The sequence below is a fragment of the Ciconia boyciana genome, chromosome 18 (assembly GCF_034638445.1).
Source record: "Ciconia boyciana chromosome 18, ASM3463844v1, whole genome shotgun sequence".
Lineage (NCBI taxonomy): Eukaryota > Metazoa > Chordata > Aves > Ciconiiformes > Ciconiidae > Ciconia > Ciconia boyciana.
Window position 1 is genome coordinate 6,699,683 of NC_132951.1, and position 25,634 is coordinate 6,725,316.

At 52.6% G+C, this 25,634-nt stretch overlaps 1 protein-coding gene across 3 annotated transcripts in view; it reads right to left on the bottom strand.

Moving 5' to 3' along the window:
• Positions 1–536: 536 nt before the first annotated feature.
• Positions 537–25,634, bottom strand: part of PTPA (protein phosphatase 2 phosphatase activator) — a 29,364-nt gene continuing 4,266 nt past the window's right edge. Inside the window, exons 4-10 of one of the 3 annotated variants that reach the window (XM_072882954.1) lie at positions 20,393–20,518; positions 19,510–19,627; positions 17,857–17,956; positions 16,546–16,670; positions 15,943–16,043; positions 11,212–11,319; positions 546–5,442 (exon numbers count right to left, since the gene is read on the bottom strand). In XM_072882954.1, coding sequence (XP_072739055.1) covers positions 5,368–5,442; positions 11,212–11,319; positions 15,943–16,043; positions 16,546–16,670; positions 17,857–17,956; positions 19,510–19,627; positions 20,393–20,518 — 753 coding nt within the window. In that variant the 3' untranslated portion in view covers positions 546–5,367. Of the gene's footprint in view, positions 5,443–11,211; positions 11,320–15,942; positions 16,044–16,545; positions 16,671–17,856; positions 17,957–19,509; positions 19,628–20,392; positions 20,519–25,634 lie in introns of all 3 variants that reach the window. The other 2 variants (XM_072882953.1, XM_072882955.1) reach the window with 2 other exon arrangements.

The window sequence follows — 25,634 nt, forward strand, 5'->3', positions numbered from 1 at the left end:
GCTCCAGTATCTTACAATCTAGCTGGAATTTCTTTCTAACCACCATACCAGTCAATTTTATACAGTTCATAGCCATTACAGGACATGTCGACTCTTAGGAATACTGGAATGCTTTGCTCTTTTAGCAATAGTACAACATGTATTTCCTTTAGCAGCATTACCATGTGTAGCTGAAACCCAAAGTGTTGTGTCGACACGGAGGCTGTAGAGCGCAGTGCTGGTGTACCTCATCAACCCTGCATACATGAAGTGGCCTGCAGCTCCACAGCTATTCACCAGGCTGGGGTCCAGCACCGTAGACCTCACCCTCTCCAAAAAACCTGTTTCCACACATAAAACTGGGAGGAATTCATGTCAAAATAGGTAATTTGGGTACCCTGACTTCTGCAGTGCAGTCTGCTTGGGTTTCTCTCTCCCAGGTGTCTTAGAAACAGAAGAACTGATATGGAACTGCTCCTCGGCTTTCTCTCCTTCCTCCCTTTGTAGGCTCAGCAAATCCTTGAGCACATCCGTAATCCATTTTTACAAAAGGAAGCAAGTATGTGTTCAGGAGGACTTAAACACAGCTCGGTGCCCGCTGGTCAGGGCCCCGCAGCACTGCTCCCGCAGGACCCCACTCCTGTTTCCATGGGTTTGCACGCACCGAGCATTAAGGAGCCCAAATTCTGATGAGGGATTTCGATGTTATTTATTATCTGTGTTACAGTTGCAACTGGGAACACAGGGAGTGACTCGTTCCAATTTTAGTGACAACTGTATTTACGCCCTGCGTAGAGCCAGCCGATGTAGAGATTCCCAAGCCCAGGCTTTTTATAGCAAGCAGAAGCACCCACTCCACCCCCTCAAAAGCCTTTTCTAACCTCCGAAGCCTGCTCACAGGCTTGTGCTCTTCAGAATGAGCATATCTCCAAGCTGAAGATGCCCATCATGGTTCAGCCCTCGCTAAATCTGATATGGAGGCAGCCCTTTTTCAATTTGGCTCATCCTAGTTTGAAGTTTGGCACAATTTTTACAAGATCAGTCCAGAGAAGACATGTCTGTCCCCAGGACGCTCAAGGAGTTTGCCCTGACATCAATGGGAAAAGTGCTCATCCACTGAAGGGGAAGCAACATTAAAGGATAAAGATCTCTCCTCTTGGCTATTAGAGCATGAAACGACCTCCAAAAGCCCTGTTAAATTCTACATCTGAGCCAGGAGAGTCCTTGTTGAAGCAGCAACGAGATCCCCATGAGCTTCTCAACCGTAGAAGGTTCCCACTGGCACGTTGGCAGCAGGAGAGTTCAGGTTACGTTAGCAGTTATCGTTAACCACCGATTCCACCTTCTCCCACCTATTTCTGCCTCCTTCCCTCTCTCAGGAAGGAAGTCAATGCAGTTGCAGGGACACAGTGCGGTGTCCAGGGCTCTTGTGTGGTTCAACACCAGTTCCTTGGGGTCTGAAGTACGTCTTTGTCCTGGAAACTGCCAGCTCAGATTTTGCTGCTCAACAAATGCTGGTTCTGCAATGGGGACTTCTTTGTTTATTTAATAGCAGGAACCCAGCACTACGTAATGGAACTGAGCTGCACACCAGGGACAAGTTAATACAGCAACAATAGCATGAAACAGTTCTATTTTTTATTCTTTTACTACTATCACTGCACGAGGCTGCTTCTCTTAACTCTTACTTCATTTATTACTGGCTGCCATGAACGATCATTTATAAAGGAGGGCTGCGAAGAAAGAGACAGGGGAAGGTTGACGGCGATTTGCAAAATGCACCCCATGTAAAGGCAACAGCTGTTAAACAGAAACACGAACTGGCCTACGTATTGCAACCCCGAAGGATCCAGTTCTAAACACTGAATTTTAAAAAACTGGCTTGGTCAGTGGGCTGAGCGGGAAGATGGTGAGAAACCCACACTACGCCTGCTTCCCCTTCACTGCGCGTCATGTTCACCAAGGGACGCATTCAAGATGAATTCAAGTGCCTTCAAAGAAAACATCTGTGATCCAAGATGACATTTCTGCTCACCATCCATCCCTCCACTCTGCTGCCACTTTTAGCAACATGCACTCACACAGTTGGCCTGCGTTGACAGAGAAGACATAACCCAGTGACAAGAAAACTCGTATTTGCTAAGCACATCTACGCTAGCTCCAACCGCTCGTGAGAAGGTCCAGGTATAATTTTCTATATAAATCCAACAAAGCTGCTGAGCTAAACTGATACTGGAAGTCCTGAGTCAGCCCCGACAGCAGGACAGGAAAAACATCTGAAGAAAAAGGTTCCAGTTCTCACCCTGCCTCAGAAACAAGGCTCAAATGTCCTTTGGTTGTGAGATCTTCAAGAGGTATTTGCTGGCCTGGGAACAGGCTTCGCACATCACCTGCCTGCCAAATCCAAGCTGGGAGAGAGGGGGGTGGACACAGCAAAGAAGTTAAATAAATACATAAAACATACTATATGACAGAAAGACACCTAAGAAGGATACAAAGACAGACTGGATGTACTTGCTTCATGCAGTTAAATAACGAGTCAATTTTGGTGCAAGCAAGAGATCAACCACCAACACAGGAAGGGCCTCCACAAAGCCTCTTCCCTGTGCCGAAGGCTCCAGCCTTTGGCTTTGCTGGCTCTGCTCCCAAAGTGGGAGCAAACCCCAGCCCGAGAGAGACCAGCACACTCACCAGTGCAAAATACAGAGACTTGAATTAAAACCACAACGTGGGAGGAGTTGGGGGAGTGCTGCTTCAGACAGAGAGCAGCCCTGGGTGCTGCTACGTGTGGACCCACCGGGAGAGGAGCAGAGCCCCCAGATCCAGTGATGGATGCCGGTGGGAGTCAGAGGAAGGCAAGCAGCTGACTGCCACACAACAGGGGCATATCCCAAGCGGGCTGGTAAGACTTACACAAGAATTAGCTGCTTGAAGTCCAAAAATCCCTAGCAGGACAGACGTGCAGACTCAGGCAAGCAAGAAACGGAGCTCTACATGAGCCTCCTCCCACCTCCTCGGCAGGTCCTAAGCCCAGGGACACTGTCCCCAGGGAGCAGTGGCTGCAAACGCAGGGCAAAGAAGCACCTCCCCACCCCTTTTGGTGCTGTATTTCACATTCTTGGTGTCCCTCCCATGCATGGATGTCATCATTTCCACCGATCCTTTTGCATGGAAGCCCCATTTCCATAAGGTGACCAGGAGAGATGCGTTCCCAACCCTTGGGCAGCTTTGGGAAACCATGGGCTTTAGCTCAGGCATTGCCAGCCAGATGCTGCACAGCCATTTAAAGCATGGTGACGCTTGCCAAAAGCCATGCAGCAACGCGAGGGGGCACAGGTGGAGACGCCTGGGTCTCTGCTCCAGGCGCTGGCTGCTAAACCGCTCCACCGGAGATGGACTCATCAAGTCCCAGCAAGCGCACAGATCTCCGGCATCGCTCCAGGAGTGGATCCATTTGGAAAGCCAAGACAAAACACACATCCCATTTAGGAATAAAACAAGACTTAACTCCAGTCTTCCATTTTCATTTAAAATGCAAGTTTATAGTTGTTTCAGGCAGGTCAAAAGATCCTTGCCCCCTCCCGCCCAGGGCCGAGCCAGGAGCAGACAGGACAGTAGCAGTGCTAGAAAGCTCTGCTTTAGCTCTGCGGACACCTGCGTTTCACTGCCTCTTAATTTAGACTCTTTTCTTGCTCTCCCTCCCATGAGCGTCTGCAGAACCTTTACAAGAGGGAGTGAATAGGTCTGGCAAAAAGAAAACTGTGAAAAAAAAAAAAAATTCACAAGCAGGCTTCCCCCCCACCCCCAACAGTAAAGCAGTGCAGCAGCAAAAGCCGAGCAGCCTGGCTGGGGGCAGCCCCACCGCCCGCTCCGTGCTCTGCGGGAGTGCCAGAGGAAGGATCCCTGCTGCCCCGACCCCCAGCAAACACCAGGTCAGAGCCCTGTCCCCCCGACATCCGGCCTGGGAACCCCAAGAAGAAACATCCCCTCTCCAGCTGCAAAGTTGTGGACCACCTTGGTCAAGACCTGTGGACACGACAGCTCATCTCAAACCCAGCACCAGCCGTTTCTGCCCTCCTAGTGATACCGCTGGTATGATCTGGACCGCGTCCCCATTCATTCACCTGCCTTGGAGACACTGCTGCTGGTGGCACTGGAAGTGTGGTCCCTCTGCCCGAGGTCCAGCACAGCAACACCAGCAAGGAATGACAAAAGGAAAGAGCTATAACCCGCTGTCCTGGGCTATTTATGCTTTTTGTTTCCAGCACAGGTATATAAATGCATGTAAAGCTGCATGCTTGCCCCCCATGCTGCCTTTGCTCCGGGGATGCCTCCCTAAAAGAGCTGGGGAACATGCTGCTTCGTGGGGAAATCCCTTTGCTATGGGGCTGTCACTACAATTTATGACCAAGCAGTAGCAACCACGGTCACCTTGTGCCACTGAGGCCAACCCAGCCCCGGGGCAGCAAAGAATGGAGGAGGAAACGGGGAGTGCAGAGGGCAGGTTGGACCCAGAGATGAATGTGTGCGAACATGTGAGGTTTTGTGCCCATTAAGAGGAGCCTGAGCAGGCGCTGCTTGAGCAGTGTCTTTGCATAGCTGTTCCCACAGAGCCGGGTCCCTCCAGGGACTTTGTCTCCGGCTCCAGAGCCAGCTCAGACCCCCGCAGCCTCGAAGGTTCCCAGCTTCACCCAAGAGAAGAGGCGGTGGTGGGAAAGGAAGACCCAGGGAACCTTGCAGAACACACAGAGGGAGGAGGGAGGGGGCTTTCCTTACCCAGAATAAGGGAGAGATGGCACCCTGGGCTTCCAGCAACCCACAGACCTTCCCTACAACTTCCTCTACCCATTTCAGACCCCCCGTGCAAGCAGAGGTGGCTGCCTACAGGCACGTGCAGGCTCACACCTCACCCCTCGCAGTGGTTTCCCAAACCAAACAGCAACAGGAAACTTCAATGAAATTCAAAAGGGAAATTGCAGTTACCACTGCCCAACACATACACACGTGCCTTCCTCCCCTCCACACCCCCTTCCTCCGGGGAAGGGAAGCCGAGGGCCTTTGCTGCAAGGCAGCCCCTACTCAAACCCCATTCACACGCCCAGAGCCGTACGCAGGAGTCGCGCTGCCCATGGATGCAGCAGAGCGGAGAAGCACAGCCCCGGCTTGGTCGCTGGCGAGACATCCCCGTGCTGGGGACGTGCAGGAGGAGCCGCTCCGGGTCCTGTCTCCGATGCAAGGCCGGCAAGTGCTTTGGATCTGTGGTTGCCGATGAGGATGTGCAGGAATGAATGGGCTGTGTGTAACGGGCAAGGTGATGAGGAGGGGGTGAGGGGAGGAGGAAGAGCGACGCGCTACGCCTCCGCTGCCTCGACTCCTCCCGAGCGCTCCTTAGGACGTCACAGGCTGGATGGGGAGCAGGCTGCCGAACTTAAAGTGCTGGATCACAGGAAACTTCTCCAGGCACTGCAGGAGGGGAGATAAAGAGGGGTGAATTCAGGAGACATTTCCACCTTACGCATGCAGCCAGAGCTACATCCTGCCCCTGGGGTCAGGAGGCAGCGAGCCTGGGGCCACTCGGCTCAGCTGCAGGCAGAGGGATCAGTCCCGTGTCTCCCGCCCACATTCCCGTCAGGCTCCTCAGCCCAGTAACACTTCATAACCCCATCCCCTTCCCTTCAGCCACAGCCTTTTGCTTGCTGAAATTCAGGCCTAGAGCATGAGCAGAAGAGGCATGTTTATGTCAGCAGCTTTCTCTCTCACCACCTCTCCTTGCTCGAGCTGGTCTCTTTGAAGAGTTTCACCCTACAAACCCTTGGGGAACTGCAGAAATCTCACTGGAGAAGAGACTCCCTCCCCAGGACAGTGCCCACACTCTGGGTTTGAGGCACCATGCTGCAGCCGCAAGGCACTGCCCAAACTACCTTCCAGATTCTCAGGTCTTTGACAGACAAGCACCAGTGATTTTGCTGCCATAGCTTAAGATGTGATCCTATTCCCCACAACCCCTCACCTCTGAAATTCCCACCCCCCATTGCAGAGTAAGGATAGAGGGAGTGTGGATCACAGAGCAGTCACATATGTCCTCTACGGGGCAGCTTAGCTCAGAGCTGCTTCCTCCAGCTAAGACCGGGCTCTGCGTGGGGAGAGCCAGGCTGCGAGGGCACAGCCCCTCTGCTCACCATCCTGCCAGGGCAGGAAGGCCAGTGACTGTGGTCAATAACCACGTCAAAGTTTGTCAGCACTCGCCCGGCAGAGCCACTCAGACTCTGTTTTTTTGAGTCATTGCAGATTCAGACTGCCCAAAACTTAGAGAGACCACAGAGCAGACTCACCTCCAGACACACAAACCTCAGCAGTACGTGTACACCAACCCAGCAGCTGCATCTACACCAACATCACCCACGCTAGCTGTGAGCGGCTGTGCTAAACAAGGGTCGGAGACCACCTCATTGTGCTGCAATGGGGACTCATCTACTGGGGCGCTTGGGGGCACGGCTAGTGAGAGATGGTGGCCACCTCTTTGCTGCAGGCAGAGGGGCAAGTTCTTCCCTCCCTAGACAGCACGATAAGAAGAGGAGAAAAGAAACCCAAGTGCCCTGTGTCCTAGGAGGAGAGCCTTTCCCCTGTACCCAGCTGAGGCATGGGTCTGCTGATGGGAGTCTTATCCTCCAGGAGACGTGAAGTACATACAATCAAAGCACAGCAGCTACCAACCAACAGCAGTCCATCTAGTCCCAGCAATTCCTTGGCACAAACAGCATCTGCTCAGAGCCAGGGTGGATGGGGTGCTGCACGAGGCAGGCGCCCAGCTCCCCGCAAGCTGCAGACCCAGAGCTGGAGGGTGTCAAGACCACACCGGCTCCTGCCTGCAACCAGCAGCCTCCCAGGCAGATTTTGGGGACAAAATGCACAGCTCATTCCTCCAGGCATTTAATTTCACAGTTCTTTCCTACCAAAGGGAGACAAGAGCCATGTCGTAGTCACAATTCTCCTTTCCATGGGAAGGAGTCCTGTGCCCTCCACGGGGCCGAGCTGAACGTGCTGCAGCAGGGGAGATCCCAGCTCTGGGGAGGGGGAGGAAGCGGTGTGCTGCAGACAGCTCTTCACCCCAAGGCAGGGCACAGGCAGAGGCAGGCAGCCTGCCCTCATGCTGTCGTCATGGGCAAGCAGGAGGATTTGTGCTCAGAAGCCCAGGCCTACGGTAATCCCTTCGGAGCCAGAGGTCAGACAACTGGTTCCAGCACAACTGAACTGCTCGCAAGCACGCTGGAGCCAAAGCAAGTTTGGAGGTGGTGAAAGTACAGCACGGCTGTATCCACTCCTGGGGAATAACAGCCAAAGCCTCCATGGCAAGGCACCAAGGAGAAGGAAATCCTGCGACCATCAGGGCACATCACCTTCAAAGCTTCCTAATGCGTGGGATGCTCAGAGCTGCTGCCATCTCCCAGCACAACCACTTAGACAAACCCTCAGAGGAAGCAGTGCTGGACAGCAGTGACGTGAGGGAAGAACAGAGAGAAATGAACACTGAAGATGTTGACAGCTAGAAATGTCATCCCAACTAGCTCCAAGGAGTCCCACGGAAGACCAGACTGTTTTGGGCTCTGGATGAAGAGACTTTACCACCAGTGGGAAGAATGGGTATCCATTCCACTTAACAGATTGCCAGCCCAAAAAGAGCCAAGCAGAGAAACTCCTCCTCCTCTCTCCAGCAGGACTAGCACAAATTTACTGGATTATTAGAGGTGCCAAGAGATAGGACCCTCCTTGCAGCACCTGTGGGTGAAACTTAGCCAACACTAGCTCAACAGAGGGGACAGGCTTATTTTCTTCTTGCCACCATCTTGATCACACTGAAGGCTGGCTCAGGACTCAACTGTGGAGTAGAAACATGCTTCGGGTCCAACCTTTAAAGATGGAACTGGGACTAGATTAGTTATAATGGAAAGTATTTCCTGACTGACTGCAGCAGAGAAGGAAAGGTCAGGAGACTCAAAAGCAGACTCGGGGAAAAACATCAAGGCTGCTGCTTTAACCACACTCTATTCTGTCGACTTCTTCACTTGCCTTTGATGGAGAGAATAAGAAAAGCCCTTGCACTTCCAAGCAAACACATCTTCACCCATTATATTTATATTATAAATAGACACTTTTGAGATTTCATAAACACACAGAGCTGAAGACACATTGTCTTCAGTCTACTGCCCATCCACAGACCCTGCAGCAAGCGCCCTGGCGTGCCTGGATCCAGAGTAGAGCTCCAGCCACATGGACGCACCTGAGCTTTCTGTCGGCTGTTTAAAGTCATCCCATAGAGGGGACAGAGCAGACACAAAGTATCCAGAGTGCTTTTTAAATGAACCAGGTCTGGGGACTGCCCCGCTCCTGCCAAGTGAGAGCAGCTTGCAAGTGAGCATTTGATTTCTCCTGGTCTGCTTCTAGCAAGTGAGCCCTTTGCCCTGCTGCTGCCTCCACTCAAAACCCACTCACAGTCAGTGCCACGCGGCACCGTGCACTTCTCAGCCACCTCAGACATGTTAAGGAGCTGGAGCCTCCATCCAAGTGTCTGATTTCACCTGATCTAATTGCAACGGGTGATCAGAAGGGCAGGGAGAAGGGAGGGCAAAAAAAAAAAAAGGAAATCTTGCTTTCACCTTAGCCAGTCAGACAGAAAGCAACACCACAACCCCAAACCTTCCTTCTCTTTACTATCACACACCTTGAGCATTGCCACAGAAGCTTCCTGCCTTGAGCTGGATGAAGACCCACGTCAGCATTTGGGGGCTTTTGGCTTACTTATCTTCTGCTAATGTTGGCAGTGGCTAACGGGAGAAAGACCACAAGGGTGAAGGCAACACATCTGGCAACATCAAGCAGAAACTTGCTCCAGGAGCCAGCAAGCAAACAGACAAGATCTTCAAGAGTGATTGTGGGTGCCTAGCCTGAAACACCCAGAAGGATTCAGTTTTCAAAGGATGAAGCCTGAGCAATTCCTGAACATTGTGTCCTTCCCAGAATATCAGTCAAAGAGATCCTCTAGTTGCAAATGTTGTTAAAAGCTGCACAGCCGAGCACACCATAACTGAAAGCTCTGCCCAGCCACACTGCCACGTCCATGCTCCTCTCATCTCCCAAGCCAGGCAGGAACCAGCCGAGCCAGCAGCGGGGTGGGAGACTCCCCAGAGCAGACAAAGAACCAGTGAGACTCCTCAGCAAGAGTCCCTGCTCTCCTCTGCCCATCCAGGTGAACACAGGCACCATGCAGTGCCAGGAGAGGACGCTGCTGCATGAGGACCATGTGCTTAGGAATAGTGCTTTAAGATCTACAAAAGTTCTTTGAGGAAAAAAACTTAAATGTAAAGTACTTTGGTTGACTCAATGTTTTCTACACCTTAGCCTAAATTTGTGTCCTTACTCTTCCTAGCAGCTTTTGCATTCTCCCTCTGACACAGCTACATCTCTAGATATTTCTAGAAACCCACCAGTACTGGATCTGGCATTTCTACACAGAATGTCATCTGCTATTCAAAATACACCGAGGCCTCCAGAAAAGACCCTGACCATGTCTTGGGTGCACCTAAAAGAGCCAAAGAATCTCCCAGTCTCTAGAGGATCCCTGGGCTGGGCTGTCCCCAGCAGGTCACGTAGATCTGCCAGCACACGGTGGCCCCATGGCATCAGTGGACATGCACACTGCACCGTGGGCACATCACTGCCAAGCTCCTCCAGCCACGTACGTGGTGCACGAGGTGGGAGCAACCATACGGCACAGGGCATGTGGGGCACCAGGCAGGAGCACCCGAACAGCATGGGGCACACAGGATGCCAGGGGAGTACCCAACCAGTGTGAGAAGGAACTGGGCCAAAGGAAAGGAAGGACCAAGGCAGGGCTCTTAAGGCAGCAGCAGACCACGCTCAGGCTCTGGGTTTTAGAGGACCCATGTTTCACTTTAACAGCTCTCCCAGTGCCAGGGTCCTCCCTCCAGCCCCCCCAGCCCCTCCAGCTCTCACACCAGAGCCTCCAGCGCAGGGTTTCCCAGCACGCAGCATCTTCAGCCCCCATGACTGAGCTGCAAGCGGGGGCAGTCCCAAAGGGGCAGCCCAGGGGCACCCCTCCGAGGAGCAGCCAGCGGAGGGGGTCAACCCCCAGTCCCGCTTCTCCTCTTTGGAGGCCGGGAGGAAAGCTGAGCTGGGGGCGGAAGGAGACAGCGGGCCTGGGAGTGACACCTCGCAGATTAGAGAGGTATGTGGCCTGGAACCTAAACACAGGATGTGCAGTGCAGAGGAAGGGCTGGGGGAGGGAGCGCGCCGAGTTCGGCACAGTTAACCCCTTTGTGCACTGGGCTAACCTCTTTGTCTGCTGGGCCTGAGTGGAGCTGCCCAGCGAGCCTCTGCCAGAAGTCCCAGCACCAGGAGCATCGCAGAGACCACAGGGTATAGGATTAACTCCTTCAAGCCCCACCCGTCTCCCTGGGTGCACCAGGGAGCTGTGCCATCCCTGCTCCGCCATCCCTGCTCCTCCAACGGTGACTCCCTGCAGAGCTAGCGCGGTCCCATCCTTCTCAGCAAGAGATGCCGTCTGTCGGTCGTTCCCTCCGGAGACCCAGATGTGGCAGTTCCTGTCCCGCTTCCTCAAGCTCAGGGTGAGCTCGAGCAGGAAGGAGAGATAAGGGAGAGCCAAAACTGCCCAGTTCCCCGGGTCAGGGTTCGCCAGGAAAGCCTGCTGGGGCAACGCCAGCAGAGCCCCGGCAGGCGGAGGGCTGCCAAGCTGGGGAGGTAGCTGTGGCCTCGCCAGTCCGGCACACTGCACGGATGGGACTCGTAGCAAGGGGAGATCGGTAGGAAGCATTCAGTCTGCTCTGGGGTTCTTGAAACATGGGATGATAATTTAAACCAAGTCTCCTCCAGCTGGTAGAATAGCAGTGCGGGGACCAGACGGACGAGCAGGTCAAGACATCGGCCCTAATTTGGAGACCTGCAACTTGCACTATGGGAAGACAAGAAATGGCACGAGTCATGTCTGGAAGGAATGGCCATTTTGGGATTGGGGCAAACACTAGGCAGGCAGGAGCCTCCTTCTATCCAGCAGCACCTGAACTGCCAAGGGCTCCCAAGCCCCATTCAGCACGGGGCCCCCACCCAAGGAGCAGCAGAAGAGCAGAGCTGACCCACAGCGAAGTGGAAGGGAGGAAGCGTGTGGCCAAGCAGCTTCCCCCTGCCCACGGCGCTCACCTCTGCCTTGTACATGCGGATGAGGCCCTGGTTGACCTTGGACCAGGAGGGCACGGCACTGATGTTCCAGAGTTGGTTGGAGTGCTCAGCAAAGGGGCCCGTCTTCATCTGAAAGACACCCGAGAGCAGGGCTGAGGCAGCCAGGCCAGCCAGGAAGCTCGTGCACCAGCAGTGACTCACGCTCACACTCTCTCCAAGCAAACATTCCCACCAAGCCCTGTGACCCACGCACTAGCCACCTCACTGCGCCTTCCCTCCCTCCCTCCGCGCTCCCTCCTGCTGCGGCCACATCACATGAAGCCGTGCCAATCCAGCTCCCCCCTTCCCTGATAAAATTAAGCCTTTTCCTGCCACGCTTTCCTAATCAGACCTCCTTCTGCACACCTCCCGTTTAATGACTGCATTAAAAAAGCCCCACGTAAGTCCCGTTCTCCCCCCCAGTAAAGCTTGGCTCAACGCTGTTCCTATTCTACCCAGAAACCTCCCAGTGCAGCACTGCTGGGCTTTCCAAGAAAATGACTCATTCCCCATTCAGATCAACAACAAGCAGCAGCGACAACCGCCGCTGCCTTCCCTGAATACAGAGGGCAGCGCAGGTTGGCAGCAGCTCCGGTGTCCGCAGCCCACTCCACACCTGCCTCTAGCAGAAGAGGGCTCTGGTGGGAGGCAGCAGCGGAGGGGACATGCTCCAGTCCTGCTCTCCAAACCAGCTCCAGAGCTGCGAGTTGCTAGCTTGCAGCAGATGCTTTAAATTTTTTTTTTTTTTTTTTTTTAATATTCCAGTGTTTCTCCTCCCAGGGCGAGGGGTTTGGAGGAGGGAGGGCAGGGGGAAGCTGCGATCAGGGACAGTTGCATGTAGATTCCCTGGGTAGTTGTCTCTCTTTCTCCTCCATGAACAAAAACAGACCCTCGGGGGGAAAAAGAAATACAACACAGCCACTCTGACTGAGCGAAGTTCCCATGACATCAGAAACCACAAGGCTGAAGCTCACGCTAAAAAGGAGCGTGGGGAGAGAGGAATCTCTTGGACTCTCGTTCTCAACTCGGGGCTCGAACAACTGAGCCCTTCCGTCCACGCACACACAGGCCTGGAGCGAGGGTGGGAAAACAGCCTCCAAAACCACCTCTCTGCCTACTGTAAAAGCAAGCAAGGCTGATCAATCTGCTTTGGGAAACTGCTGCTGCCCTTCCGCAAGGTCTGTGTGGCACCAGCCTGCAGCAGAGAATGAAAGAGGGAAAGGGCAGGGGGGAACCCAGAAAACCCCACTGCTTGGAGGACAACGTGCTTCAAACGCTCTGACATCGGGGCTGGAGCACTGGGGGAAGCGGGTCTGTAGTTTTGCCCGCTGCCGGGAGAGCGCAGACGCATCCCCGCTTCCCCTTGGCGGTTCTCGTGAGCTGGGGGATGACGGATGAGCTGCTCAGCCGTTCCCGCTCCCCTCCACCGTGCACGCTTTCCTTGCGGATACAAGATGAAACGCGCAGATACACAAAGCACGACGTTACCCGACATAGCTGGCACATTATTAAGCACGAGGATTTGGCACCGGCAGGCACCCAAGTTAAAGGCTGCCGGGGAGGTCAGCGCCAGGCAGTTCGCTCAAAGCATCCCCCCCTGCACGGGAGATTTGGCTGTGTGCGTTTTGACGCCAAACCTTCCTCCAGCATCGCCGCCCTTCGCAGGGGCACAGCTTGCATCAGCCACCACCATCGCGCTTTGCTTCTCCCCCCTTCCCAAGCTGGAGCAAGCGCGCTGGAGAGCGTGGAGGAGGCAAGCGTGGCTGGCCGGCCCCATGCGGGCGTCTGGGCTGTGTGAGCGCCTGGCACGGCCACCACCGTGGCCCTCCTCACCCAGGGCGCCCAGCAAGGGACGGCCTGGCTATGGTTTCAAACTGGGGAGGGAAAAATAAGGGGGACAAGAGGGGAACAACACAAAAAAAAAAAAAAAATCCTCTCTTTCCAGCCACAAAGGGCGAAGAGGGAGAGCCAGGGGGGGAGAGCGAAAGGCGGCGAGAGCGCTGCAGTCCCGCAGTGACCCCAGGGGAACGGAGTGAGTCAGAGCAGCCATATTGAGCAGGAAATTACTCACAGACGCGGCGTTCCTGCCTCTCGGTTCCCAAGAGAATCGGCCTTTTGTAAATGGTTCCTCTGTCAGTGCCGGGGGGGAGGGGGACGGCTGAGGCCGTGCTTTCCTGTCAGCTCCTTCCCTTCCAGCAGAAACCCGAGCCCTCCCTTCCCAAACCTCCAAATTTAGAAGCCAGATTGAAGCTGAAATTCCTGCAGCCTGCCCTGGGCCCTCAGAGGAGCACCTGGGCCATCGCACTGATCCACCGCAACAGCCGGAGCATAGCCGGCACCCCTCTTCTGCACACACACACACACACACACACACAGAGCTCTGCCATCGCTGCCGTCCCCAGCCCCTAGTGCGGCAGGCGCCCCAGAGATGCTCCCAACCCCTCTTCATCCTCACACCTACGGGTACCACACGCACCCCACGGCACGCTTTGGCAGGCAAGGCGGCAGCAGGGAATAGCTCAAGTCCCAGCCGGCTCCGTAAACCTCACCCTCTTCAAGAACCACGCGTTCAGGTCCAAAACCACCCCGCGGATTTCCCAACAGCAGGCCAGCTTACGCAAGGCTCGCTGCCGCGCCTGTGCGCCATGCAGGGTGGTGCTGCTGTAAGGAGGATGCCTCGGTGGGTTCAGCCTGGACATCATCTCGCTGCTACTTTAAGAGCCTGAGCTTTAAATATACACGTGGCAAACACCACAACAGTGTATATTCATATCCCTGAAACGTCACCCAGGGGCTGAGAAAAATATCTGCTCAAGAGAATATTAAAAGAAAACAACCTACCTCGGTTGTAGCTTGCTGAAACAAAACCTGCGCTCACGTCGGTAAGACGTACCAGACCCACTATGGGAACTGTTGCGGTGTTTGCTACGTGTTTAACACCTTTAAAGGAGAGCTGTTTCCAGCCGACAAGCTCAGAAGATAAGAAATGAACGATATTATTTACGTATTTAATCCCTTCTATCTTTTTCCCTGCTATTTTGTTTTGTTGTTGATTTTGGAGAGAAAGCATTTGGAGGGCACTCGAGGCTGTCTCAGCCCCCCCTAGTGGCAGTAACAGCCTTCCCAGGCATTTGGGAGAGAAAAAACAAATTTTAAAAGCAAAATCTTTACAAAAAGGAAACAGTGCCTGCATGAAGATGGATTGAAAATACCATGCATTTGATAATCCAGGTTGTTGCCATCCCTTAGCGGCTCACGCCAGGAGGGCCCGAGAAGAGGGCTCCTTGCCACCAGGTGGCACTGAGGAACGCAGCAGAAACACTGAATTCCATGATTCTCAATAAATGTGCGGAAAAAGAAGTGAAATCGCTTATTTTAAAAGCCTACTGAAAAGCTAACTTTCTGCAGGCAAAAGCAGAGTGACCTGAAGCAGCAGTGTGGTGCTGTGTATTTTAAACTTTACGTGTCATCTGTGCACTGCAGAATTTTCTACACACGTCAAGAGATGTATGTTTTTATGTTTTTAACAGGTTAGTGCACTGTCTGGATATTACAGAGGCCCAAATTAAACTAAATCTTAGAGCATCTTGGCTCCTGCTTGCCTGTCCTCATCTTGATCTCTTCTGCCAGCACCTCTTTACTACCCATGGCGTGATTTATCTCTGCATTAAGGGTTAAACCCTGTGAGGTGCTAAATACCAACAAACCCTACTAGATTCAGCAGGACTTGACACAGCACCTCCTGGGGTTTGGGCCAAAGGCTCCTATGAAAATTTCCTACATGAAAGGCTATATTCTGTAACCTCCCTTCTCATCTGATCACTAAATTAGAGAAGCGGCGGGGAGGGGGGGGGGGGGGAGCGAACAGAACAAAGGGGAAGAACCACACTCTGTCCTTCAAAATTAATCCCATCAACTCTCTCTTGCCAGAGCCAAGAAATCCCTCACCACAACAGAGTGTGTGGTTCTTGCTCCCCCTGCCCAGACCGTGCAGCAAGGGGGTCGGTAGAAACATGGCCAGATCATCCACTGCAGCTGAGGGCAGAAAGCCGTGAGCTCCCTCATTGAGAAACGCTGCCCACGGTTGGCAACAAGCTGAGTATCACCAGTCCCTCACCCAAGGGCCCTACAGTACTTGAGCAGAAACATGGTCCTGATAGCGTTGCCAGCTGGGTGAATCTCAGCACCATCTCTGCTTTAGATCGTTTGCAAATAAGGCACATTTATTGGACAACTTTTTTGGTGGAATCTGGAGGAGACCAAGCTGTGTGGAGGTTTGGGAGCCTGCCCTAAGCAAAGGGAGGCCCAGGGCCTGCTAGGCAGCACCCAACAACTGGAGGGAAGGGAGGTTATCTTGGCAAGCCCAGTCATTTTGCAGCTCCTACTTCATCTTCCTAGCACACTTGCAGGCACCAGTCGTCTCCATCCAAGTTCCCACTGACTGATCCAAGTGATGATCCAAGGTTATTTGTTTGCTCTTGTTACAGCTCCCTTCAACTGCAATCCACAGCCCATCTAGCTTAATTATACTTTCCTCTCAACATCCCTGTCTCAACTCATTCAAGGAGAGCACCTCAGACATGCAACAACAGTTCATTCGCACAGTTCCATGGGAGCAAACAAACAAGCAAAGGAGGAAGAGAAAACCACAGCCAGAGCCAAGTATCTAATATCAAGAGAACTTCACTGTGGGACAAACCTTCCAGTCCTCACCTCTGTAATGAAGAGGATGCACTCCAGGAACATGAAGTCCTTATGGTTTTCATTTACCACCTTCTCATCAACAAAGTGTCGAGGCTCCAGATTTGGATGGTCTAAAAAGAGTAAGAGACAATAGGAAGTAACCTGTATGCCATCCCCCTTCTGAGACCAAGTTCAATCAGGTCTTGTCCTGCCCCTCTTCCAGAAGAAACACAATCCTCTCATCAGAGCTCTTCAGAAGTCAGCACAGAACTGCTCCCTTCCATCTCATCTCCCACTCCACTGCCTCAGCAGTGAGAGCACCTGGTGAACCCCCCCAGGGCAGAAAATGTGTTTTCTAGCAGCAAAAACAAGACTCTCCTTTTAAAAAGCTTGTAGTCATTGCAATAGAGACAGATGTACTGTAGAAGGAAGCCTTCCCTCTCCCAACCTAAGCAACTAGCTTTATTTGGAAAGTTGAGGAAAAAAAGATCCAAGTTCCAAGCAAACTCTTCTGCTGTATTATACACAAATTTGACATATTTGAATTTAAAAGTCAGTCCCAAGCCCCATCATCTTTGCAACCTAGACAGACAGGGCAGGGGGCAGGCTGGGACACGAGAATTTTATTAGTACCTATAAGCTGGGAACTGCCCCATATGAAAGGTAGAAATTGGAAGTCATCCAAGCCCCACACGCCCTGGCTGCCAGCAGGTTCCATCCGGTAGGTCTTCTGAAGTTTTCGCATCACTTCTAGGTACCTGAGACCAAAGAGAGAAGGAAGGGTTAAGACAAGGCCTTCTTCTGTCTTCATTGACTTACATGAGGACAAGAACAACCAGTTTGGAGAAGGACACAACTTTATCACTTGCAGGCAGGACCCACACATACAGCACAGCACATAGAATATATATTCAGCTCCTTTGCCACAGAAAACAGCCTGACGGTAGGTATAGTAGCAAATAGCAACACCTTTTAAAAATTGGGTTTGTTTGGTTTTTTTTACTCCAAATTCACTAAGAAAGCAAGAAGCAGGGGTTTACTTTATCTGCAGTGTCTTATACTGGTGCAGATCTTTCCCCACCCCCACTGTCATTTGAAAACATTGATACTTCACTCTCCTTCAACAACTTCCAAAAGACCTCAGAAAGCTTTCCACCTTACAGCAACCGCTATTTCCACTTTTCAGGTGGAAAATTAAAGCTGGAAGTACTATTGAAAGAAATTGTTTCCATGCCACCAAACAGTGATGCAGCTGGGATTACATCTCTGGACTCCAAACACCCATTCCACCAGTTTCACCACTACCAACTCTACCACCTGGGCTGGAAACGCATCTAGAGGAGCAGTGGAGGCCTGCCAGTTTCATAGACTATTCTTTTTAATGCCTGAAGAGATGTTAGATCCTCTGATTAGATATTCCTGTCTATCGGAAAGCACAGAGCTTCACCCACATACCTCTGCAGAGCTCAATAACTTGTGCTTGACTAAAGTAACTTCCCAGAAAGACACTCAGCCTCTAACAGACAAGGTACTATCACCTCTTTTGGAGATAGTTATAATGGGTCACCGCACAGTTCATTAAAAAGTACATCTGCCTCCTAATTTTGTCTAAATTTGTCTTCGGTTTTCCTATTCTGCCCTTTTTCCCTGGGCCAGCAGGCCCTTCAGCACTCACGTTCTCTAATTATGTACACATCTTTGTAGAAGGCCCTTGATTTGCCCAGCTCACAGCCCAGGAGGAGGCTCTTCTTACAACTTCTCACTCCCAAATGGTGCGGATGAGTGGAAGAAAGGGGGCACAATCAGCTCAGACTACAGGAGGAGTCTGGTGTACAGAACAGGCAGTAACATCTCACACATCTCAGACAGCTGGAAGTGGACACTGTCAGGGATCTGCCCCCAAACAGCCCAATGCTTCCAGCCTTTCTCCTTCGATTACCTCACCTGTTAAATACTTTAAAGACGATGGCCATCTGGTCATCCACTCTGAGCACACCAATTTTGCAGAGGCAGCAGAGAAAGGCTGCAAATGCAGCTTCGTGCCCTGGAGTTAAAAGAGATAAAGAGATGTGACACTGGTGTCCCCAGGACAACCTTTCTGTGGGCACCACAACGGCTCTTCAGAAATCACAGCAGTCACATTCCCCATGTCAAGAGCCCCAGCCAGCTGTCCCTAAGGTGCTACCTCATCCTATTAATGACAGGAGCTGACAATATTTCATCCCCACACAGCACCCACCCGAAGTATACCTTCTAGATATTCATAAGGTGATCATTAACTCTGAGGAAAAAAAAAAGAAGTTCTTGAGGAGAAACAGCTCCAACACTGGGCATGCTGGGAGCAAGGCAGGGCCTTTCCCAGGAGCTTGGCACAGCAGGGGAAGTGGAGCATCGCAGAGTTGTCTGCTCGGGGGCTGCAAGAGAACCTCACATCTGCAAGTAAACAGATTTCCTCCCGCTTCAAAAATAGCTGCGTCGGAAGGATGCAGATCCCATGATGCTGCCAGGAACGGTCCTTCCCAGCAGGTACTGGGATCTCAGGCTGAGCCTCTGCAGCTTGGTCCTCCAGCTAACAGCAAGGAAAAGAAACAAACAGCAAAGCCAGAGCAATGTCTTTTAGTGGAAGGGACCACAGAAGAAGGGAGGGTACAAGATCAGCAGCTCCACGCTATGAAGAAGTGCAGCTCCCAGTGTAGGAACAAAGTGCACCTAGGGTCAAGCCACTGAGCTAGGACATGGGCCACTGGCTTGGGACACACAGGAGGGGAGGAAAGGCTGAATTTCCCTCCCTGAGCTGACAAAACCCCAGCCAGTGGGTGCCTTTCCAAAGACAACATCTCCCCCTGGTGCCAGCGAGCCGCAGCTCTCCTGGCAAGCACTGCTCAGCCTCCAGCTCTTCATCCTTTTACCCACGTCCTCCTCTTCTCCCTGCCCAGGTCCAAAGTCATGTTTCCTTGCACCCAGTGTCTTGCTGTCCTGCCTTTTAGTGAGGACACTCTCCGCAGCACACCACCTGTCCTCCAGACAGAGGAGCAGGGCATGTAGACGATTCTGGATCTAAGTCTAACTGAAGCCAGTATAGTTACTCCAACCTGCAATTCAGTGTCTCCTTAGGTGCAAAATGCTTCTACCTTCAGATTTCAAAGCCCCTCTGTAAGCAGTGATGTCACTTTTAGGGAGCACCAGACCTTAAGCCACCTCCCACCGAACACAAACTTGGTTCCCATTCTAGTTCCAATTCAAGTAATTACATTCTATCCCTCTAAACTACCTACTGCAGTTCAGCGATGCAGGACTGCTGTATGCGGTAAAGCAGCTCCTGCAGCTTATCCCAGAATGGCTTGCACAGCTTGGTTAACATTTCCTCGGATGAGACATGAAAAGGGTGTCATAGCTCTAGCACAGCCCTGCTCCCAGCTCTTTCAGTCATAGCTCACACTGGACGTAGGGGTGAGGAGGCCCTAGAAGGAAGGTGTTTGTATCAAGCTGGCACTAAAAAAACAGTAGCAATAACGTATTTAAATCAATGCAGCATCAGGCTCCAAAGGGTCACTACCCGAGGAAGTCAAGTCTCAACCAGCATGCATGCCCAGGTACCTGTGCCATAGTCAATGCGGGTGGAGTTCCCCACAGATTCCTTCAGGTACACGGCCACTTCTGGTGCAGCGTCAGCCAAATGCTTGGGGATGACTGTTGCCACCAACTTTTCTGCTTCCTGAAAGACACAAGACTCCCTCAAGTGAGTGCAGATCTGTCACAGTCCCCAGGAGCCAGTCACCCTGTGCTCAGACACTGCTGCAGAGTGGGAGCCGCAATGGTGCACTCCTACAATGGCCAGAGCCACCATGACAGAGGAGCAAATTCTCCTGTTGAAGAAGTCATCTCCAGAGATGGAGCAATTCAGGGAGAGCCTGTCCTGACACTTATCCAGGCCACATGCATCCTGTAGAAAAAAAAAGCTTCACCATCCAAGTACATCAACCCAGTTACCCACTGAGTCATCTCCAGGACAAAAGCATTAATAGAGCAGCAGGCCACCTGCAAGCTCATTGCTGCTGGGACTGTGCCTGTGCCACGTCCAGAGCTCAGTGCAGGGCAAGTGCTTTGAGCTGAAGGAAGTCCAGCAGTTTCACAACCTTCCTCTGATTTTCTTTGTTACCTATCAGCTAGCAGACACAGCGGGCAGTTACAAAGCAAAGGAGTTCCTTGGGCTTGGAGGACCTTCATGGACCATCCAGGACTTGGAGACCCAGCCAAGAGCATTTACATGGACCGTATGCTCTCATAAGAGGAGAAGACAGCACCAGATCAGGGGTAAGTAATACATATCAAGAGGTGGATTCTTCACAGCTTATCTGAGCAATTCCTCTGTAGGTTGCTTGGCTGCCATACAATGACAGAGCCATTCTGCTACCCCTGCTGGGCACGCTGCCCTTCCGTAGGAGCTGCGTGTAACCCTACACGTGAAAAACATGCTCACCTGGTCTAGTTTGGCATACCAGGTCCTGAAGGCTTTGTTCCCAAAGCGAGAAGGTTGATCCACTGGCGGGGTTTCATCGATCCATCTGTCAAGGGTGTTCAGAAGAGCCACCAGCTTTTCAATGGGCTACAGAGACAAAGAAGATGACGGGTCACGGTGACATAAAACAGAGCAGTCCCTCAGGCTCCGACATCTCTGCCCTGGATTGGAGTTGTTAAAGCCCACACCATCCTTCCTAAGGGTGGCAAGGGGAAATGGGATGTGCCAACCCTCCCCGAAATGCAGAGAGGCCAGGAAAATTGTCCTTCCCCTCAGAAGATCAGTCCAGTACAAAGCCCAGCCTGAGGCAGGCTCTCCAGTCGCCCACACAGTCTTTCATGAGCTGTAACAGCACTATGCTCTAAAACCTCTGGGAGAAGAGCTACAGCAAGCTCCTAGCTGTAGGGCATACAGGACTGAGAAGCAGGGAAGTGCTACACAATTCAGGGATCTCCAACACAAAACTCAGGCTTGGCATCTTGAGGGTCCTGCATCCCCCTCGCGATACAGCACAGCACTTACCGTATATTCTCACCAGTGGCTGATGATGTGATTTAGAGGCCCTTCTCAAGGCCTCTAATCTTTGTCCTGAAGTGTCTCTTAGGAGCCAGGATTAGCAGTGATGATGTTAGCGTTTGTACAGCACCCATTGCAGCAGGGCCTAATCGCAAGTCAACATCCTCAGCATGATTCCTGTTGCTTCAAACTCATACCAGCCAGACTGCTACGGCAGCTCTGACCCAGAAATACCCAGTGCATGTGGCAAAATACAACCTACCCAGGAGAAAAGGCAGCCTGGTTTGCCACCAGTGGTCTCATCAGAGCAAGCATGAGAAGCTCTTGGCTCCCAGAGAAATGTCTCAATACAAACACAAAGCTGATGGGAAGACAAATGCAACAGCAAGACAACGGAGCCATCTTTCTTACACCTCGTGCTGGAAGGAGAAAGTGAGGAACCTGTGTAGGATGCATGAGAGTGACTGGAGGAGGCACTGCCGTGGCCATGAAGGAAAAGAAGAGAGGTGCAACAGGCGATACAGCGCCGTGTCTCAAGCTGTTCTGTTAGGACCAGGGCTGACCAATGCACACAGCCTCCTCCTCACCTTGCCCATACAGCTGGGGAACGGCTACACGCCACGCACCAAGAGGCAGCACCGTAGGCAGCACTTTAAGCGGCTCCAAACAGTTTTAGGAGGCTCTGCCGACAACTGGTCAAGCCTGCCAGAGGCTCTGGGATTCTCCTCACCCGACTCCAAGCAGCTAGAGAGCTGTCAGCCGCCACAGCAGCTGGCCAGGCCCCAGGCAATGTAGGCTCCTCTGTCTCGAGAGGGGATTCCTCCTTCAAGGGGACAAAGAGGACAGCAGAAGCGGCGGCTGGTTTGACTTTGCTGGAGGCATCGACCGTGTGAAGCCGGCTGGTCTCCTGGGCTGTGGTTCAATTCTTCACGCTGCCTGCCGGGAGGACAAGGAAACAGCCGAGCCCAGCAAGTTTCTAGCCCTTGAAGTGCCACTCGAAGGGGGTGGGTGGAGAGACAGGCATGGCAGAGCCGTGCTGCCGCTGAACCAGCTGCGGATCGCTCCCCATGCCCTCCGGTTCCAGGAGGAAGGGTCTCATGGCAGACACAGCCTCCCAGACAGCAGCTCCTCAGGAGCAGAGGATATGGTGGGATCAGCTAGCGGGAAGTGGGATCAGGCAGGGGAGGGATCCACCCACCCCACAGGACCTTGACACTTGGCCACTGAGCCCGGCTAGAGGCTGGGATAGAGTACAAGACCTGAGCACACCAGGAACACAAAAGACCCAAGTGCCAAGGGGGGCCAGAAGCTCTGGGTGCCCTGCTGAGGCTGCAAGCCAGAGCCCCTAACGGGCCAGTGCCGCAGATTCGTATGGACCGAGACAGCGCGACCCCCTCTGCTTCGGCTCCCTGCTGCCTGAAACGCTGCAGAAACCCAGCATCTCCCCACGGCACCGGGCCAGGTTTGGACTCAGCTCTACTCCTTCCTGGCTATTGCATTCCCCTCCAATTAAGCAACAGCGTCCCCAGCACTGGGTTGCATTAAATAATTAAATTGTGCTGGTGATTTATCCGCCGGCACCAGCAGCTCATTACGAGCAGCTACCGTATTTCAAATCCCTCTCAGCGAGCACTCAGTGCTGTCTGGATAAATGGCTGGCAAGGACGGGCTCCTTCCCCCTCCCCAGATCTGCCCGCAGGCCTTGGGGAGTGCGAGAGTCGAACCTCCCCTTCCCCACTCACTTGCTTTAAAGGGATTAAAAAGCCCAGCCCCACCGAACACGGAGAGCAGGACCCAGCTGCCGGCTCAGCCATGCCAATAAATAATTAAAGAGATGCGGCTCGTTTTGGGCTTAAGGCCCTTTGAAAAGGGGGTTACTAAAAGAAGCAGCTTCCCATTGTCCAGCAGAGGAAACTTGTGCATCCAGGGCTAACCCCAGCAGGGGAGAGGATGGAAAGAGCAGAGCTTACGGGAACACAACCATCAGCACCACTGCAGCCTTGTTTTGCCTGGCTGGGTTTTTAAGCTCTATTTTTGCTTTACCTTTCCAGTGATCAAAGCAAAGGCAGCCTCTCCCCCACTCTCCTTGCTCTTCTTGTTGTGCTGATTTTGCATCCCCTTGACCCTGAGTCTGCCACCGGTCCCAAAGGCAAACCACAGAGCCTCCTACAGAGCAGAGACCTGTCAGCATCTCGCAAGAGCAGGGGCCAGGCAGACGGAGGTGCTGAGAAGGCATCACGGCAGCCAACGCTGCCCGCAGGGACCAAGCCTGCCCCTGTGGGCTCCTCGGGCCCTGTTGGAGTGGGGAGCTGCTAAAATCGGGGCATTTGCTGCTTCCGTCACTTCCCTCCTGGAACCAGAGCAAGCCACAGGGCCAGCCAATTTCCCCCAGCGCAGCGGGCTGTTTGAAAGGAAGGTCTGCTCCTCACATGGCCAAAATTAACCTCCCCCTTGCTGCACTGCTCCTCTGATCAAAGTCACAGCTTTGAAAAACTGCTCCAGGCTGCAGCCCCAGCAGGCACTGCACGGATCCCCACGTGAAAAGCACTCCCTCCAGGAGGAGAAGGCAGGTCACAGCCTATCAGTCACAAACCTTGTGCCAGACATAGCGTCTACACTCAGCTATCACTACTTGTCAGATGCCTCCAGCAAAACCCCAGACAGCTCCATGCAATTTTTCAGTAAGAGCAAGCTCAGCAAGTCTCAGAAGGGGCTCAGCCCCAAAGGATCCAGCTCTCGCTCCAGCAGACAGTTTGGTATCGACACACGCTACTCTGGAAACCATTAAGCTGTCTCTTTCAAAGCAGAACAGACCATACTTTCTTTTTTTTCTGCGACAAAGCAATACCAGTAAGTCGTGGAGAGGATACGCATTCAGCAGAAAGGATTCCAGGAGGTCATTTGCCAAAGAAAGGCGTCCCCAGCATTTTATCAGGGAGGAAGATGGGACAGCACAAAAGCACATCAGCAGCAGGTACGGCAAAAGAGAAGAAAGCAGAGCAGAGATGCAAGCAGAGGCCACAAGGGGCTGAGCCTTTAAAAGCACAGATAAGCAGTTTGATCTACAAACGAACCCGTGTGAACAGGCAACCTCATCAACAAGGCAACCCTGGGGATGCTCCACCTGTGTCTCAAGTCACAGGCTTCTGCTCTCCTCAGCGCGAGGGGAATGAGACATGTTCCCTGCCACTTCCCAAGCAGTCAGGATCGTGTCTCTTGTTTGTCACCTGGACTGGGACTGCAGATGGAAAACATTCACTCCAAGAGGGATCTGCTGCACGGATGCAGCCCTGATACAGCTTTTCCTAGACAGCTGACAGCTCAAAGGGGTTAGCAGAAGAGGGTTTTTTTCCTCCCCCTTTGTTTTGCTCATTTTTAATGCTTTGTTTCCCTAGAACTGCTTTGTGAATGGTTGGGAATGAGCGAGATCATGACAAAGACAAAACTCAAAGGTGAAATGCAAACAGTGGAAAGCAAGAGCAGCATTTGACAGCAGTTTCTACTGAATTGAAGGAATAAAAGGTGGACACAAAGCCTGTTAGGGAGGGACTCATTATCCCTGATCCCCCCCCATGAACTACAAGCAAGTTTCTCATTCACACACTGACTCCTAGAAGGGAAGGCTGGACTTAACATGCCTGCTTCAAACATAAATGACTAGGTTAAAGATCATCGTAGGCTGCCTACCCACACCAGAATTAAGCTATAAACACACAGGGCCCAGTCTGCTTCCCATTCTGCCTAGATCTTTTTAGACTATTCCCAGCTTTCTTGCACAACCGTGTTAAGTTTGAACAGTAAAAATGTACCCAAGAATCTCCTCACTGCAATGCAGAACAAGGGAGGGGGATCCACCGTGGTGGCCAACATACGCTCTGCAGATCACGGCAGCACCCAGAGAGAACTCAGGCCAGCACTGAGCATGGCTGAGGCAGTAACCCCACTGAGGATGCCCGCCCTTCCCCTCTGGCTCCAAACGATCTCACTGTACCCTGATAAGGTGAACAGGCATTAAAACCGGCCACAGCAGCAGACAGAACCAGGTGACAGTCACATTAACACAAGGGTAAAAATAGGTCCTTTCTGCTTCACACCTTGGAAGGGGCGATCCAGCCCAGCATGCTCTGCAGCCCTCCGCAGCCCTCAGCACAACCCTTGGTGAGGCAGGTCCACTCAGTGACATGCCTTGAGCTCACACGCTGTCAAACCAGACCTCGGCACAGCTCAGCTACAGTGTGGGCTGAGGAGATCGGTGCTGTTAACACAGTCTGAGCAACAAGGAAGCCCAGGGACAGGGAGACAAGTGACTTGCCCAAGGTCCCAGAGAAAGGCCAGTGGGAAAACAGGAACGGTACAGACATCTCAGCCTTTTGCCTGCAACCAGGAGGGAATACCACATCTTCAAAACATCACTGGTTAAAGTCAGACTGTGAAAACATGGTCAAAACATGTCCTTTCTGCATCCCCCTTTTCACCACCAGCTTCTGTCTGCTTGTAACTTGCTTGATGTCCCACCCAGCAAGCACGCACAGAGCCTCTGCATCCTGGGGGGTGGATTGCAGGCTGACATTTGCATTCCCAAGCATAACCCAACCGCATTTATTCTCCCTGGCTCCCAGATAAGCTGCCAACTCATTCCTCGCCTAGGAAATATTCATTGTAGAGCCAAAAAAAAAAGAAAAAAGAA